We start from the raw sequence: 15,261 nt of genomic DNA, 5'->3' as shown, positions 1-15,261 counted from the left end.
CGTTCATAACCAGGTGGCGCTCCCGCGCTCGGCCGAGCTGCGGAGCGCCTCTATCGCCGTGTTCGCGTACTAATGTAGCGGCACTTTTGAATGTCGTGGCACTGTCACAACACTTTTCCCCCCTTGAAAAAAAAAATGCTCACTTTCGTGGAGACACGGACAGTGCGGAGACATCCATGCCCTCGTGGGAGGTCCCGAGAAGATCCCGCGGAGAAACACGAGAGTATGGTCGAAAATGTCCAGGACGGAAGCTGGCGCGTGGAACGTGCCTCCTGGACGAGATGATGGGTGAAAACTCCGGAGCAGCATCCATAGGTGTCGTGGACCTGGGGGTGTGCTCCAGCGAGATGGGTCCCGGAGAAGGCGGCGTCGCGACTGGGGCCGGTTCCGGCGTACTCGGAAGCGGTAGCGGCGGCGGCGGCAACAACATGCCCGGAAGATCGGCAGCAGCGACAGGACTGGCTTCGCGGACTGGTGGAGACGAAAGAAGGGGCGGTGGTACCGGCGTGGCCACCACTCGTGGGCGCATCTGGTCGTAATGGCGAACAACCAAGCCGCCGTCCGTACGTATTTCACAAAGCCGGCGGCCGCGAAGAGCCTGGACCACCCCTGGAATCCATTTAGGGCGAGATCCATACCCCCGTGCCCACACGTCGGCGCCCACCGGGTATTTTCCCGCACTAGGGGACACAGTACAAGGCCTGACAGGGTGAAGCAGATGCAGTAGGGTGCGCGGTTGGCGGCCATGCAAGAGTTCAGCAGGGCTGCGATCACCCAGAGGCGTGAAGCGATAAGAACTCAGAAATTGCAACAGAGCGTCATCTGTGGAAAAATCACTAAGGAATTTTTTCATTTGGCTTTTGAAAGTGCGGACAAGGCGCTCGACCTCCCCATTCGATTGCGGATGGAAAGGCGGTGCTGTAACATGATGAATCCCTTGTCCAGTACAAAAATCACGGAAGGCCTGCGAAGAGAACTGAGGGCCATTGTCCGTGACAATCGTGGATGGAAGACCTTCTAGCGCAAAGATTTTTGACAAAGCCAGCGTCGTCGCCGCAGTGGTGGGCGACGGACAGCGAACAACAAACGGAAACTTCGAGAAGGCGTCAATCAACAGTAGCCAATAAGTGCCGAGGAAGGGGCCGGCAAAGTCAGCGTGCACCCGTTCCCACGGCTGCGCCGGATCAGGCCACGGAGAGGGCAGAGTACGAGGCGCAGCCAGTTGTTGAACACACTGAGCACACGCAGCGACCATGTGGGCGATGTCCGAATCGATACCGGGCCAATAAACGTGCCTGCGGGCCAGGGACTTAGTCCGAGAAATCCCCCAATGGCCCTCATGCAATAGTTTGAGAACAGCTTTGCGAAGAGAGGCGGGCACCACAACCCGTGGAGATGCGCCATCCGTGGCCAGAAGAACAACACCCTCACGAACAGACAGACGAAGGCGCAAGGCATGGTAGTTGCGAAGGGGATCCGACGCCCGGCCCTTGGTCCTGTCCGGCCAACCCCGCTGAACAAAACCAATCACCTGACGCAGGACCGGATCCCGCGCAGTAGCCGACGCGACCTGCGAACCTGTAAGTGGAAAACCCTCGACCGCACGACGTTCTTCCTCATCAATGTGGAAACAGAGGAGTTCATCGCGATCGAAAACCGGGTCGGGGCCCATCGGCAAACGCGACAACGCGTCAGCGTTGGCGTGCTGGGCCGTGGGGCGATAGTGAATCTCATAGTGAAAACGAGACAAGTATATGGCCCAACGTTGCAGGCGGTGAGCTGCCTTATCCGGAAGCGACGCCGAGGGGCTGAACAGAGAGACCAGCGGCTTGTGGTCGGTGATGAGGTGAAACTTAGAACCATACAAAAAAACGCTGAACTTTTTCAGAGCATAAACGATAGCGAGCGCCTCCTTTTCTATTTGAGAGTAACGCCGTTGGGCATCGTTGAGGGTCTTGGAAGCGTAGGCGATGGGTCGTTCCGACCCATCCTCATACCGATGGGCGAGAACAGCCCCTAGGCCATACTGTGACGCATCAGTCGCCAGAACCAAATGCTGACCCGGACGGAATGTGGCAAGACAAGGCGCCGACTGCAAATGAGCCTTCAGGCGGACAAAAGCCTGCTCACACTCGGCGGACCAACAGAAAGGAACGTTTTTGCGTAACAGCTGATGCAGAGGATGAGCCACCGCCGCCGCGGAGGGAATGAATTTGTGATAATAAGCAACCTTGCCTAGAAACGCCTGAAGTTCTTTGACTGTAGACGGCCGGGGTAGAGCGGTAATGGCCGCAACGTGCTGTCGTAGAGGACGTATACCCTCACGGGACAAGTGGAAACCAAGATACACAATGGAGGGTTGGAAGAACTGAGACTTGTCCAGATTGCACTTCAACCCTGCTGAATGCAGAACCCGAAACAGTGAACGCAAATTGCGAAGGTGCTCCTCAGTGGAGGCCCCCGTGACAACAATGTCATCCAGGTAGTTGATGCAGCCGGGAACGGAAGCCGTGAGCTGTTCCAAAAACCGCTGAAAAATGGCCGGCGCGCTAGCGACGCCAAATGGTAACCGCTGGTACTGATACAACCCACAAGGAGTGTTGATGACGAGAAATTCCTTGGAAGATGCATCCAGCGGCAACTGATGGTACGCCTCCGATAAGTCAAGTTTGGAAAAGAACTGGCCCCCAGCGAGCTTGGTAAATAACTCCTCAGGACGGGGAAGAGGATAAGTGTCAATGAGGCTTTGAGCATTGACAGTGGCTTTAAAATCACCACACAATCGCAGACTCCCGTTTGGTTTAGAAACCACCACGACGGGCGATGCCCATTCGCTGGAGGTAACAGGAAGGAGAATCCCCGAAGCTGTTAACCTGTCTATCTCAGCTTTGACAGGCGTACGCAACGCCATCGGAATAGGGCGTGCCCGGAAAAACTTAGGGCGAGCCGTAGGTTTAAGAGTAATGTGGGCTTCAAAATCCTTGGCCCGACCCAGACCCGCAGAGAACACGGACGAGAATTCAGAACACAAGCCATCCAGCTGTTGATACGGAATGTCCTCAGATATGAGGTGCACATCATCATCAATGGAAAACCCGAACAACTGGAAAGCATCATAACCGAACAGGTTTTCAGTGCCCGCATGATCCACCACATAAAACGTGAGGGGCCGAACAACAGACTTGTAGGCAGTGGAAGCATCAAACTGGCCAACGATAGGAATTTTCTACTTATTATAAGTTCGTAGATTTCGCGTAACTGGAGACAAGGAAGGGGAGCCTAACTCCAAATACGTGCGAGAATTAATGAGAGTTACTGCAGAGCCAGTGTCCACTCGCATGCGAATGTCTTTATCCAGAACACGAACAGTAACAAACAACTTATTCGTTTGAGAAAGCACACAGTTAACATCCATGTCCGATGCCTCGTCCTCGTCGACAGGAACTTTAGGGGACTGACACACAGAAGCAATGTGGCCTTTTTTCCTACATGAATTACACATGGCCCAACGTTTTGGACACGCGGCTCTGTCATGCTGTACGAAACAACGTGGACAAGAAGGAAGGGCGGAACGAGCCTGCTTCTGTGGTTGCTGTTTTCGCTGCGAGCGTGGCGGCCCAACGCGACGTTGTTGACGCGAGTGCACCGCCGCCACATCGTCGTTTTCCTGTGAAACAGGCACATTGTCTGCGTCGAAAGTGGTCTGGACAGCGCCTACATCACACCACGCGTCTATTTGCGCACCAGCAGCGTGAGACACTTCAAACGATTGAGTGATGCTGAGAACTTCCGACAACGACGGGTTTGGCAATTGTAAGGCACGTTGCCGAACTTCTTTATCAGGAGCAAGCCGTAAAATAGCGTCCCGAACCATTGAATCAGCGTAAGACTCATGATGAGTGTCCGTGACAAACTGACATTTCCGACTCAGACCGTGTAGTTCCGCCGCCCAAGCCCTGTAAGATTGATGGGGCTGTTTACGACACCGGTAGAAGGCCACACGGGCGGCAACGACATGGGTGTTTTTTCGGTAATAGTTAGACAATAAGTCACACATTTCTTGGAAGGACAGAGAGGCAGGTTCCCGCAGAGGGGCTAACTGAGATATCAGCTGATAGATCCGTGGGGAAATCCAAGATAGAAATAATGACTTACACATAGGAGCGTCGACAACACCGAAAGCCAAGAAGTGTTGCCGCAAACGCTTCTCATAATCCTCCCAGTCTTCAGCGGCCTCGTCATAAGGAGGAAACGGAGGCGGAGAAGAGGAAGACAGACGATGAGTAAGCGACGTCGACAACGCCTGAATAGCAGCCGTCAGCTGTGTTTGTTGCGCCTGAATAGCAGCCGTCAGCTGTGTTTGTTGTTCAATAAGCGCTTGTAGAAGCTGTTCCATGTCTGCCCCGACACGAACACACAAGTCCACAACGCAGGGGAAAAAAAAAATATCCGACCTCGTCGCCAAAAAGTGTTATAACCTTTAATCACTAATAAAGTGCGTGGAGATACAAAAGTAGAAACACTCGCGGGTTACATGTTACTAACTCCGTATCTGTCACTCGACTGCCGGGCCGTGACATGCGGCCGGCGCCGTTCATAACCAGGTGGCGCTCCCGCGCTCGGCCGAGCTGCGGAGCGCCTCTATCGCCGTGTTCGCGTACTAACGTAGCGGCACTTTTGAATGTCGTGGCACTGTCACAACACAAAACTCATTTACTACCACTTTCATCTTCATCTACATCCTCTTCCATTTCCATATTACCCCCAAGTACATTGCCCTTATAGATACCCTCTATATATTCCTTCGACTTTTCTGATTTCCTTTTCTTTGCTTATAACCAATTTTCCACATGATCTCTTGATATTCATACAGGTAGCTCTCTTTCCTCCAAAGTTCTCTTTAATTTTCCTGTAGGCTGTATCTATCTTACCACTAGTGATATATGCATCTACATCCTTACATTTGTCCTCTAGCCATCCCTGCTTAGCCATTTTGCACTTCCTGTCAATCTCATTTTTGAGACGTTTGTATTCCTTTGCACCTACTTCATTTACTGCATTTTTATATTTTCTCCTTTCATCAATTAAATTCAGTATCTCTTCTGTTACCCAAGGATTTCTACTAGCCCTCGTCTTTTTACCTACTTGATCCCTGCTGCCTTCACTATTTCATCTTTCAAAGCTCCCCATTCTTCTCCTACTGTATTTCTTTCCTTCATTCTTGTCAATCATTCCCTAATGCTCTCTCTGAAATTCTCTACAATCTCTGGTTCTTTCAGTTTATCCACGTCCCATCTCCTTAAAATGCCACCTTTTTGCAGTTTCTTTATTTTAATTTACAGTTCGTAACCAATAAATTGTGGTCAGAGTCCACATCTGCTCCTGGATATGTCTTACAGTTTAAAACCTTGTTCCTAAATCTCTGTCTAACCATTATATAATCTATCTGAAATCTTCCAGTGTCTCCAGGCCTCTTCCATGTATACAAACTTCTGTCACGATTCTTAAGCCAATTGTTAGCTATGATTAAGTTATGCTCTGTGTAAAATTCTACCATACAGCTTCCTCTTTCATTCCCTACACCCATTCCATATTCAACTACTACTTTTCCTTATCTTCCTTTTCCTACTATCGAATTCCAGTCCCCCACGACTATTCAGTTTTCATCTCTCTTCACTATCTGAATAATTTCTTTTATCACATCATAGACTTCTTCAGTCTCTTCATCATCTGTGGAGCTAGTTGGCATATAAACTTGTACTAATGTGGTAGGCGTTGGCTTCTTATCTATCTTGGCTACAACAATGCATTCACAATACTGTTCATAGTAGTTTACCCATGCTCCTATTTTTTATTCATTATTAAACCTACTCCTGCATTACCCCTATTCAATATTGTATTTATAACCCTGTATTCACCTGACCAGAAGCCTGCCACTGAACTTCACTAATTCACACTGTATCTAACTTTAATTTATCCATTTTCCTTTTTATATTTTCTAACCTACCTGCCCAATTAAGGGATGTGACATTCCCCGCTCTGATCCGTAGAATGCCAGTTTTCTTTCTCCTGATAACGACATCCTCCCGAGTAGTCCCCGTCCGGAGATCCAAATGGGGGACTATTTTACCTCCGAAATATTTTATCCAAGAGGATGCTGTCATCATTTAACAATATAGTAAAGCTGCATGCCCTTGGGAAAAATTATGGCTGTAGTTTCCCCTTGCTTTCAGCCATTTGCAGTACCAGCACAGGAAGGCCATTTTGGTTAATGTTACAAGGCCAGATCAGTCAATCATCCAGACTGTTGCCTCTGCAACTGCTGAAAAGGCTGCTGCCCCTCTACTGCATTTACTACTTAGAAATTACATTTAAGAATTTATATATATAAAATAGAGGGAAACATTCCACGTGGGAAAAATATATCTAAAAAGAAAGATGATGAAACTTACCAAACAAAAGCGCTGGCAGGTCGATAGACACACAAACAAACACAAACATACACACAAAATTCTAGCTTTCGCAACCAATGGTTGCCTCGTCAGGAAAGAGGGAAGGAGAAGGAAAGACAAAAGGATATGGGTTTTAAGGGAGAGGGTAAGGAGTCATTCCAATCCCGGGAGCGGAAAGACTTACCTTAGGGGGAAAAAAGGACAGGTATACACTCGCACACACACACATATCCATCCACACATACACAGACACCCAGTCTGTGTATGTGTGGATGGATATGTGTGTGTGTGCGAGTGTATACCCGTCCTTTTTTCCCCCTAAGGTAAGTCTTTCCGCTCCCGGGATTGGAATGACTCCTTACCCTCTCCCTTAAAATCCACTTCCTTTCGTCTTCCCCTCTCCTTCCCTCTTTCCTGATGAGGCAACAGTTTGTTGCGAAAGCTTGAATTTTGTGTGTGTGTTTGTGTTTGTTTGTGTGTCTATCGACCTGCCAGCGCTTTTGTTCGGTAAGTCACCTCATCTTTGTTTTTATATATATATATATATATATATATATATATATATATATATATATATATATAAAAATTCTTAAATGTAATTTATATATATATATATATATAGTTACCTTTTTATGTTAGAACAAACAAGAAGATGGTTTAGTTGTTCGTTGTGTATCAAGAAAGGAAGATGGATTAATTTTCAATTTACCCAAATGCACACTGTGGAGTGCCAGTATAGCCATTGTTTGTAATTACTTTTTGTACAAGAGCATGCTGAAAAGTAATGCCTCTGAATTTTTTTATTCTGTTCTCAATATAGGTTGAGGTAGTACATGTCATGCATATTGCTCAGTTGACTTCCCAGCTTCCCCGACACAAATTGGAACCCTCGCCCATGAGTGGTCTCCTAATTGTAGCATGTAACATGGTGCAACGCAACTATGTTGGTGCACAAGAAACAGCGTGCTATAACTGAGTTTTTAACCACAGAAACTATCTCCCCCATTGAAAACCTTAGAAGAATTAAAGCTGTGGATGGTGATGGTTGTATCACCATCAATAATGTGAGACACTGGGTTGTTCATGCTCGTAAATGGTGGTGCTTACCTTAACTTGACCCATCCAATTTTCACCTGTTTACAAAACTTAGCGAACACCTTTAATGACTTCACTTTGATAGTGGTGAAGTGGTGCAAGCAAACATTCTGCCATCTCGGTATCAACAAACTGGTCTCTCGTTGGGAGAAATGTATTGGTCACCAGGATGACTACATTCAGAAATAAATAGGTAGACATGAAGAATAAAGATGTAGATTGTTAATAAATTTTGTTTTATTTAAAAAGCTTTAAGAGTTTAGACATAAAAAATTCAGAGGCTTTCACAGTCCCTTTGGGAATGGTACATAGTGGATTGTAGCATATTTCCTGATTCATCGTGCCCTCGTATATTGTATACCACGTTTAACATATGCTTTTTCCATTGTTTTCAGACCATTTGAAATCATGCACAGAAGCAACAAGAGGAGGATGTGAACATCACTGCATCAATATAACTGGTGGTGGATATATCTGTGCTTGCTACAGTGGGTACATTATATCTCCTGAAAATAAGAAGAAATGCCTTGGTAAGATTTTTGTGTATTTGTCATGAACTAATGGCTCATTTATAGTTGTTTGGTTGTGTAAGTGAATAAGTGCAGATATGTGATCATATGTAAGGTCTGAACATTTCATTGCAATGTGTTTACACTGAAAGTTACTCACCTGTTGTTACATCTACATCCATACTTTGCAAATCTCTGTGAAATGTATGGCAGAAAATACTTTCTGTTGTACCAGTTATTAAGGTATCATCCCATTCCATTAGAGCGTGACAGGATTGGTTTCTTAAATGCCCCTCTCGCATGCCATAATTAATATAATCTTGACTGAAAGGTTCCTCCAGGAATGATATGTAGTGGGTTGTTGTATATTCATAGATTCATCACTTAAAGTTGGTTCTTGGAACTTCGTAAGTTGGTTCTCATGGATTAGTATGCGTCTGTCTTCAAATGTGTGCCATTTCAGTTTTTTCAGTCATTATGTTGTGCTGTGCAATGCTTTTATGCACTACAAGAGCTGTGCCTTCCTGATCATTCATTCAGTGCTAGCAACAATGAAAACGATACAGTGGATCATTTTAACTTATCTTAGTTATCAATGAAAATAATCAGTGATTGACAATATAATGTAAACAGATAGATAAAAAAATGTACTCAACAAGCAGTGGCAGGGGAACACACAGACAAAAGGGTTTGACTTTTACAAGCTTTTGGAGTCAGTGGCTCCTTCTTCTGGTGGAAGAGTTGAAGGGGAAGGAAGGGGGGTGAAGGAAAAGGTTTAAGAAACCGAGGATCAGAGGAGACTTACCAGAGGTGATGAGAAGGATTAGGTTTTCTTAGTTCACTTTAACTTCTCATACTTGTTAGTATGTATACTCTTTTCTAAGTGCTGTCACAACCACTGCCTCAACTTATAAGCTGATTTATATATGACTGAGCTCTCTTCCCACGTTTTAGTAAGTTTCATTCTAGTATTTTCTTTCAAGGTTGAGTTTTCCCAGTTCCCAGGCTTTAAGATATCAATAGTTTCATTGCCTGACAAAGGAGACGATGTTAACCCATTTAAAACTTATTAAAAATTCGGAGATATGAGGCAGAGCTAGTAATGAAAGGTGAAAGAAATGCATGTTCTTACAGTCAAAAATGTGTGTAATGTTCAAAAATGGGGAACTGTTTTACAGGAAGAGTAGAAAGAAGAAAGATGAAGATTATAAAATTCATAAGTCAGGATGGAAAGCAATAACAACTGTACTTGACAATGCTTGAAGTAGAGAGAATAGTAAACAGTTATGTGTATGCTAAGAAATTTAAGAACTGCAGACTAAGAAAATATGTGTATGAAGAATCAAAATTACCAAAGAATCTAGCTGATTTACCCTGGTTCCAAGTTTGCAGTGGGGCTTTCTAAATACGAGCATCAGTATTTTTTGCTTGTTATTTGTTTTACTTTTTGTGTTTATCATAAAACAAGATTCATTGGAAAGGGGAAGAAAAACAAAAAAATATCATTTTCACTTGTGATTTGTTTTGTGAACCTTATCTCATTCACAACAAAAGCCACAGTACTTACTAGCAATAAAATCTCTAGAGGGAAATGTTGTTGCTTATAGGTTTAAACACAGGTTATATAAAGATTTAAAATGTAATGTAGAAGGAGTTTTTTTCAAGTGGCATAGTCAGAAATTCAGTGCAACCTTGCATTTGTCTCCTCAGGTTTTCTCCACTCTTTGTTATCAATCCTCTTTCTGTCTCCTCTTCTTCTGGTACACATGTACTTTGAAGTGTGGAACTGTTGTGAGGAAATATGCAAGAGAACAGAAATAAGGGCAAAGTAAAACTCGTCGTGAAAGAACACTAATCCTCAGGATGGCACTTTATGTGAAGTTTTTGTCTTTATTGACTTTAATCATTCATTGCAACTGTGAAAGTAATAGAGGTGCATTTTCTTCAAAATTTTACAATTCATCTGTAATTTCTGTGTGTTATTCATTTCACTGATGGATACTTTGTGACTCAGTTTGATGTGTTCCCAGCTAACAAAAAAGAAATGGATATTTATTTTTATCTGCTTGCAGTAATTTTGCTCGCTCTTCAGGTTATTTTTGAGATAAAATAATTTCTAGACTATTTATGTATGATAGTTTATATTTTTATTAAATTTGATTTCTTTGATTCTACAGATATAGATGAATGTGAATCTGGGACCCATCACTGCTCACAGACTTGTACCAATCTAAATGGAACTTTCAGTTGCTCCTGTCGAGATGGGTTTGTTCTCTCTGATAGACTGAGTGGTGTATGCAAGGTGGCAGACGGTGATATTACATTACTTTTTGGCAATGGACCAGAGATAAGAGCATATGAACCTAAAGAACGAAGAGCACAAAATGTAATTCAGAACGAGAAGAGGATTGAAGCAATTGACTATGATCCTAGAATGGAATATGTGTTTTGGGCAGATTCATATGATAAAACAATTAAGAGGTCATATATGATTAATGCTAAAAATGGAGAAGTAAAAATGGGATATGCTCAAGATCTGAATATGAAAGGTAAAATGCTTTACTATAAATGTGTGTATATTTTAAAGAAAAATCTGTGCTGGAATTTAATGTGTTTATTTATACTAGAATACCAATCATTTCTCACCTAAAGGTTATATTAAAAATGTAAACTTGAGACTGGAACCTACAAGCCTCCCCCAGTCTTGGTTATGATAAGATTTGGTTTCTGATGAGTTTGCTATTGATATTATTGGCATCAGACTACAAGGTTAATGACATCACTGGAGTACAGACTTACAGCCTAGGTAATTAGGTCAAAACTATTAAAGTCTCTGTGTGCGTATTGCGCCTACCTTATAGAAAATTGTGTCATTCTTATGTATCATTCCCCATCAAAATAATGACAATGATGGAAAGTGTCTCTTCCAGTTACATACAGTTTAGAATGAACAATGAATTTACTTGTTCTGTAGAGTCAAAGAAAATGTCCCTATTGTATAGCCTAATCAGTATTCACATCAGAGTTACAATCACTCATATTTCGAAGTTTCTTCTAAGTTTGCCATTGCTGTTTAGTTCAATGTGATCACTGTACTATGAAATAGTCTTTCATCAAGTACTAAATTAATCTCAGTCTTTAACAAATAAATTTCTATACATGATCACACACATTGTGTTCTCTTGCGACTTGGTTAGTATGCAAGCTCAGACTAGACTGACTACTTCGTGTGTGTCAAAACCAGCTGATGCCAAACCTCACATTGCTCATGGTATGGAGCACCCCTGCATCATCTGTGTTGATACATCTGAGCAAATCATCTCTGTTGATACATCTGAGCAAACATATGTAAGGGTGAAGTCAATAAATTACACATAGGATCAATTATATATAAAAACAAAGATGAGGTGACTTACCGAACAAAAGCGCTGGCAGGTCGATAGACACACAAACAAACACAAACATACACACAAAATTCAAGCTTTCGCAACAAACTGTTGCCTCATCAGGAAAGAGGGAAGGAGAGGGGAAGACGAAAGGAAGTGGGTTTTAAGGGAGAGGGTAAGGAGTCATTCCAATCCCGGGAGCGGAAAGACTTACCTTAGGGGGAAAAAAGGACAGGTATACACTCGCACACACGCACATATCCATCCACACATACAGACACAAGCAGACATCATACACTTCTGCCTCGACTGACATCTCTGCCCAAACTCTTTGTCTTTAAATATGTCTGCTTGTGTCTGTATGTGTGGATGGATATGTGCGTGTGTGCGAGTGTATACCTGTCCTTTTTTCCCCCTAAGGTAAGTCTTTCCGCTCCCGGGATTGGAATGACTCCTTACCCTCTCCCTTAAAACCCACTTCCTTTCGTCTTCCCCTCTCCTTCCCTCTTTCCTGATGAGGCAACAGTTTGTTGCGAAAGCTTGAATTTTGTGTGTATGTTTGTGTTTGTTTGTGTGTCTATCGACCTGCCAGCGCTTTTGTTCGGTAAGTCACCTCATCTTTGTTTTTATATATAATTTTTCCCACGTGGAATGTTTCCTTCCATTATACACATAGGATCAATATATATAGTCATATAGGATTTAGTCATGAAATGTTTACATATTCAGGATGCAATCAGTATATACAAAATTAGCATCAAAGAGTTTCATGTGTACTTCAATTCCAGTTGTAGGCCTACTTACTTCTTTGCACAACCTTCCAGACTTAATTAAACCAACCATAATGTTTTAAAAGACATTCCTAAGTATGAAAATTTACTTACTGAAATATTTATACACATAATGGTTGTGTATGACCTTTGTGTCATTTTCTTTCATCTTCTTGCTAAATAGCTTAATGCCATTTTTATGGTCTTATATACTTAAGACAATAATGTACAAAGATAACAGTCAATCAATTTTGGGATTTCTTAGCACTATATTATATTTTATAGAAATATGTCAATAAGTGAAAAACAACAGGTTTTATTTGTATTAACAATGTAAAATTGCTACATTGCCAGATGCAACCTTATAGTAGGATGTACAAATATATGGAAGATGCAGTTATATAGTTATGCAATGCAGGTAGACATGAGATCGTCAAGGCTTGATGCAAAGACTTAGAGTCATCATTCAACACAACCAAGTATGCGTAAGTAGGTGAAAAGATCTAATATTGCTACAGTACTACATTGGCTGTCAGCCACAGTCATCAGATCTAGGGATATTCATCCAAAATAATTCAATATGGGAAGAACACAAAAAATTATGTATAGAGACAGATGACAGGCTGAGATTGATTTGGAATATTTAAGCTAGTCCTGTTCATTAAGGAGATTACTTACAAAATGCTTGCTGACCAAACTTTGAATACTGTTTGTCAACTAGAATCTCTTACGAAGTCGTTTTAACGGAATTGATAAGGAAATGCAGAGACAAGCAGTGACATTCATCATGGGTTAGCTGCGTCGGCATGACAACAATGCCCAACAAATGCCATCGAAATCCATGACTAAACATATGTTGTGAATTACCATCAGGCTCATACATTACTTTTCAAAAGCGTATTGTCCAAGATGTCATGAGAAATGTATTACTTCCATCTACATATAGCTTGTGTAACGCCATGAGAAGAAAAGAGGTATATCACAAGAAATGAAGAGGTGTACCACAGTCATTTTCCTTGTTTACTGTATGCAAATGGAGAAGAAAAAGAGAGGGGGGGGGGAGATACTGGTTATTATGAACTCTCCACTATGCACTGTAAGAAGGCTTGTGTAATACAGGTATAGGTGTAGAGAGAGCCTTCTTTGTCTTTTTGTAGATACTGCCGCATTTCCTGTCCCCCCCCCCCCCCCTCTCTTTTTTAAGTCTATCTTGGAAAAGTCTATTATTTGTAGGAGGAATTTCCCTTTTTATTTTGTGTCCATCCATTGATTTTATGGATCAGTTTAAGACAGCTATGACAAACAAATGTGTGTGACCTGTCCAATCAGTGAGTACTTACAACTTAATACCAACAGAAGAAATTTGTACTTACCAAATGCCAGCAGAAATGGTTGCACACTGATAGTCATAAGAAGTTAATAGAATTCAAAAATTTCAGCATCCCCATCTGGTGAGGCAAAGAAAACGGCTGGTTGGAATGATACTATTTAGAAATTAAATAGGATATATAACCAGAAGATCCTATATGAAGTGAGGAAAGGAAAATCAATAGCAGAATGCAGTAGTGGTGTGCAGTTTGGAAGGGAGCTGTGTGGTGCATTCTCTGCAGAGATAGTGAGAGAGTGATGGAGAATATCAATGTATTTTATGTCTCAGTCCCACACCATATTCTCTAACTATTCTCTGATTGAGCAACTGCTAATGCTGTTGGTATTCTACATGAGGACACTTCAATTGCGTCTGGCTCTCTTGAACAATTCACGTATTCTGAAAACCATCACTATTGGTTGTTAATGTAACGAGTTGAGCTGGCAAATGTCACCCATAGTAAACACTATGGTGACAAAGTAAGTCTCACCATATCTTCACTAACATGAAAAACACTGGTAAATGTTCTACATGTACCTACAAGTACATATTATAGACAGGTGTGGCAGAGTGATGCTATTGGCTGGTGCGTTGTGTGATATACTGTCTCTTGCCGCTGTGGATCACACAACCGCCTGTCATCATTTGTGCACGTCACTGTAGCAAACAACTGAAGCCTGAAAATAGTAGAATTTAGAAGTTGCAGGGAGGGTGCAAGCCAGAATAGCACAGGAATGCTCAGAAAATGGAAGTACAAATGAGGCATAAATTGACAGAACAAACAGAAAGAAATGAAGAAGTAATTATTGTTGAAACAGTGGCTAAGGAAAGTCATGACACAAAATTATACAAAAAAAGACATAATTACAAACAAGAGCTGCAGTAATGGTGTGAGGAGAGGACAGGACTCAATGAAAAGTAGTGAACAGAGACCAGAGTGATTAGCATATCCTTAGGCCGGCTCATTCCATACAACAAAACTGACCATTCATTCATCATGTTAAAAATAAACATAAATTAACATCTTCAAAAGTCACTAGTCATATCTATATCTGACAGTAACCTAACCTTACTGATCCTATCTGATAAGTTTCAAACAGGGTCTTATAACTCCAACGTGAAATACTGAAAGTCATGGGATGTATCATGAAACAGTTGTTCACCTTGAAAGTTCTGTCGTTGCTCTAAGTTCCTTATAGAGGTAATAATTAAGGTTGTATAAGACATTTAACATGAGTACAGTTTTGACACAGTATGTTCAAGAAGGTATTAATTTCGTCTAAATAACTGCTCGTATGCTGCTTGTGTAACACTTAGGTTATGGATTAGCCTTCTATTTGCTAAACATTTTAGCTGAACGGCATGTACTCTCCACCAGACTACAAATTCCCATTCAATTTTGTTTGTATGTTCCATAAACAAAACTGTATTCTTCATCATCTAGAGTGAGAAAAGGATAAATCAGTATAACTGAATGAAACAACAAGATTACTGTTACCAGTCACTGTTCATCAGCTTGTAACAGTAAGGTTGTTGTTTCATTTGACAGCAGTAACAGTCATGATAAAGCCTAGCCTAAAATGTTGACATTTAAAGTTATCTGTGTAACTATAATTTCATTGAATGAGCCATTTGGCTTTACTTGCGAAGAACGTGAGTGTTTCTTTTAACATTTATCAG

General features: G+C 42.2%; 1 protein-coding gene across 1 annotated transcript in view; it reads left to right on the top strand.

Annotated features, from left to right (window-relative positions):
• Window positions 1-15,261, top strand: part of LOC124789833 (low-density lipoprotein receptor-related protein 2) — a 216,061-nt gene that overhangs the window by 184,854 nt on the left and 15,946 nt on the right. Inside the window, exons 54-55 of the mRNA XM_047257326.1 lie at window positions 7,943-8,077; window positions 10,234-10,605. Coding sequence (XP_047113282.1) covers window positions 7,943-8,077; window positions 10,234-10,605 — 507 coding nt within the window. The remainder of the gene's footprint in view (window positions 1-7,942; window positions 8,078-10,233; window positions 10,606-15,261) is intronic.

This window comes from Schistocerca piceifrons, chromosome 3 (assembly GCF_021461385.2).
Source record: "Schistocerca piceifrons isolate TAMUIC-IGC-003096 chromosome 3, iqSchPice1.1, whole genome shotgun sequence".
Lineage (NCBI taxonomy): Eukaryota > Metazoa > Arthropoda > Insecta > Orthoptera > Acrididae > Schistocerca > Schistocerca piceifrons.
This window is presented reverse-complemented; position numbering and strand designations above follow the sequence as displayed.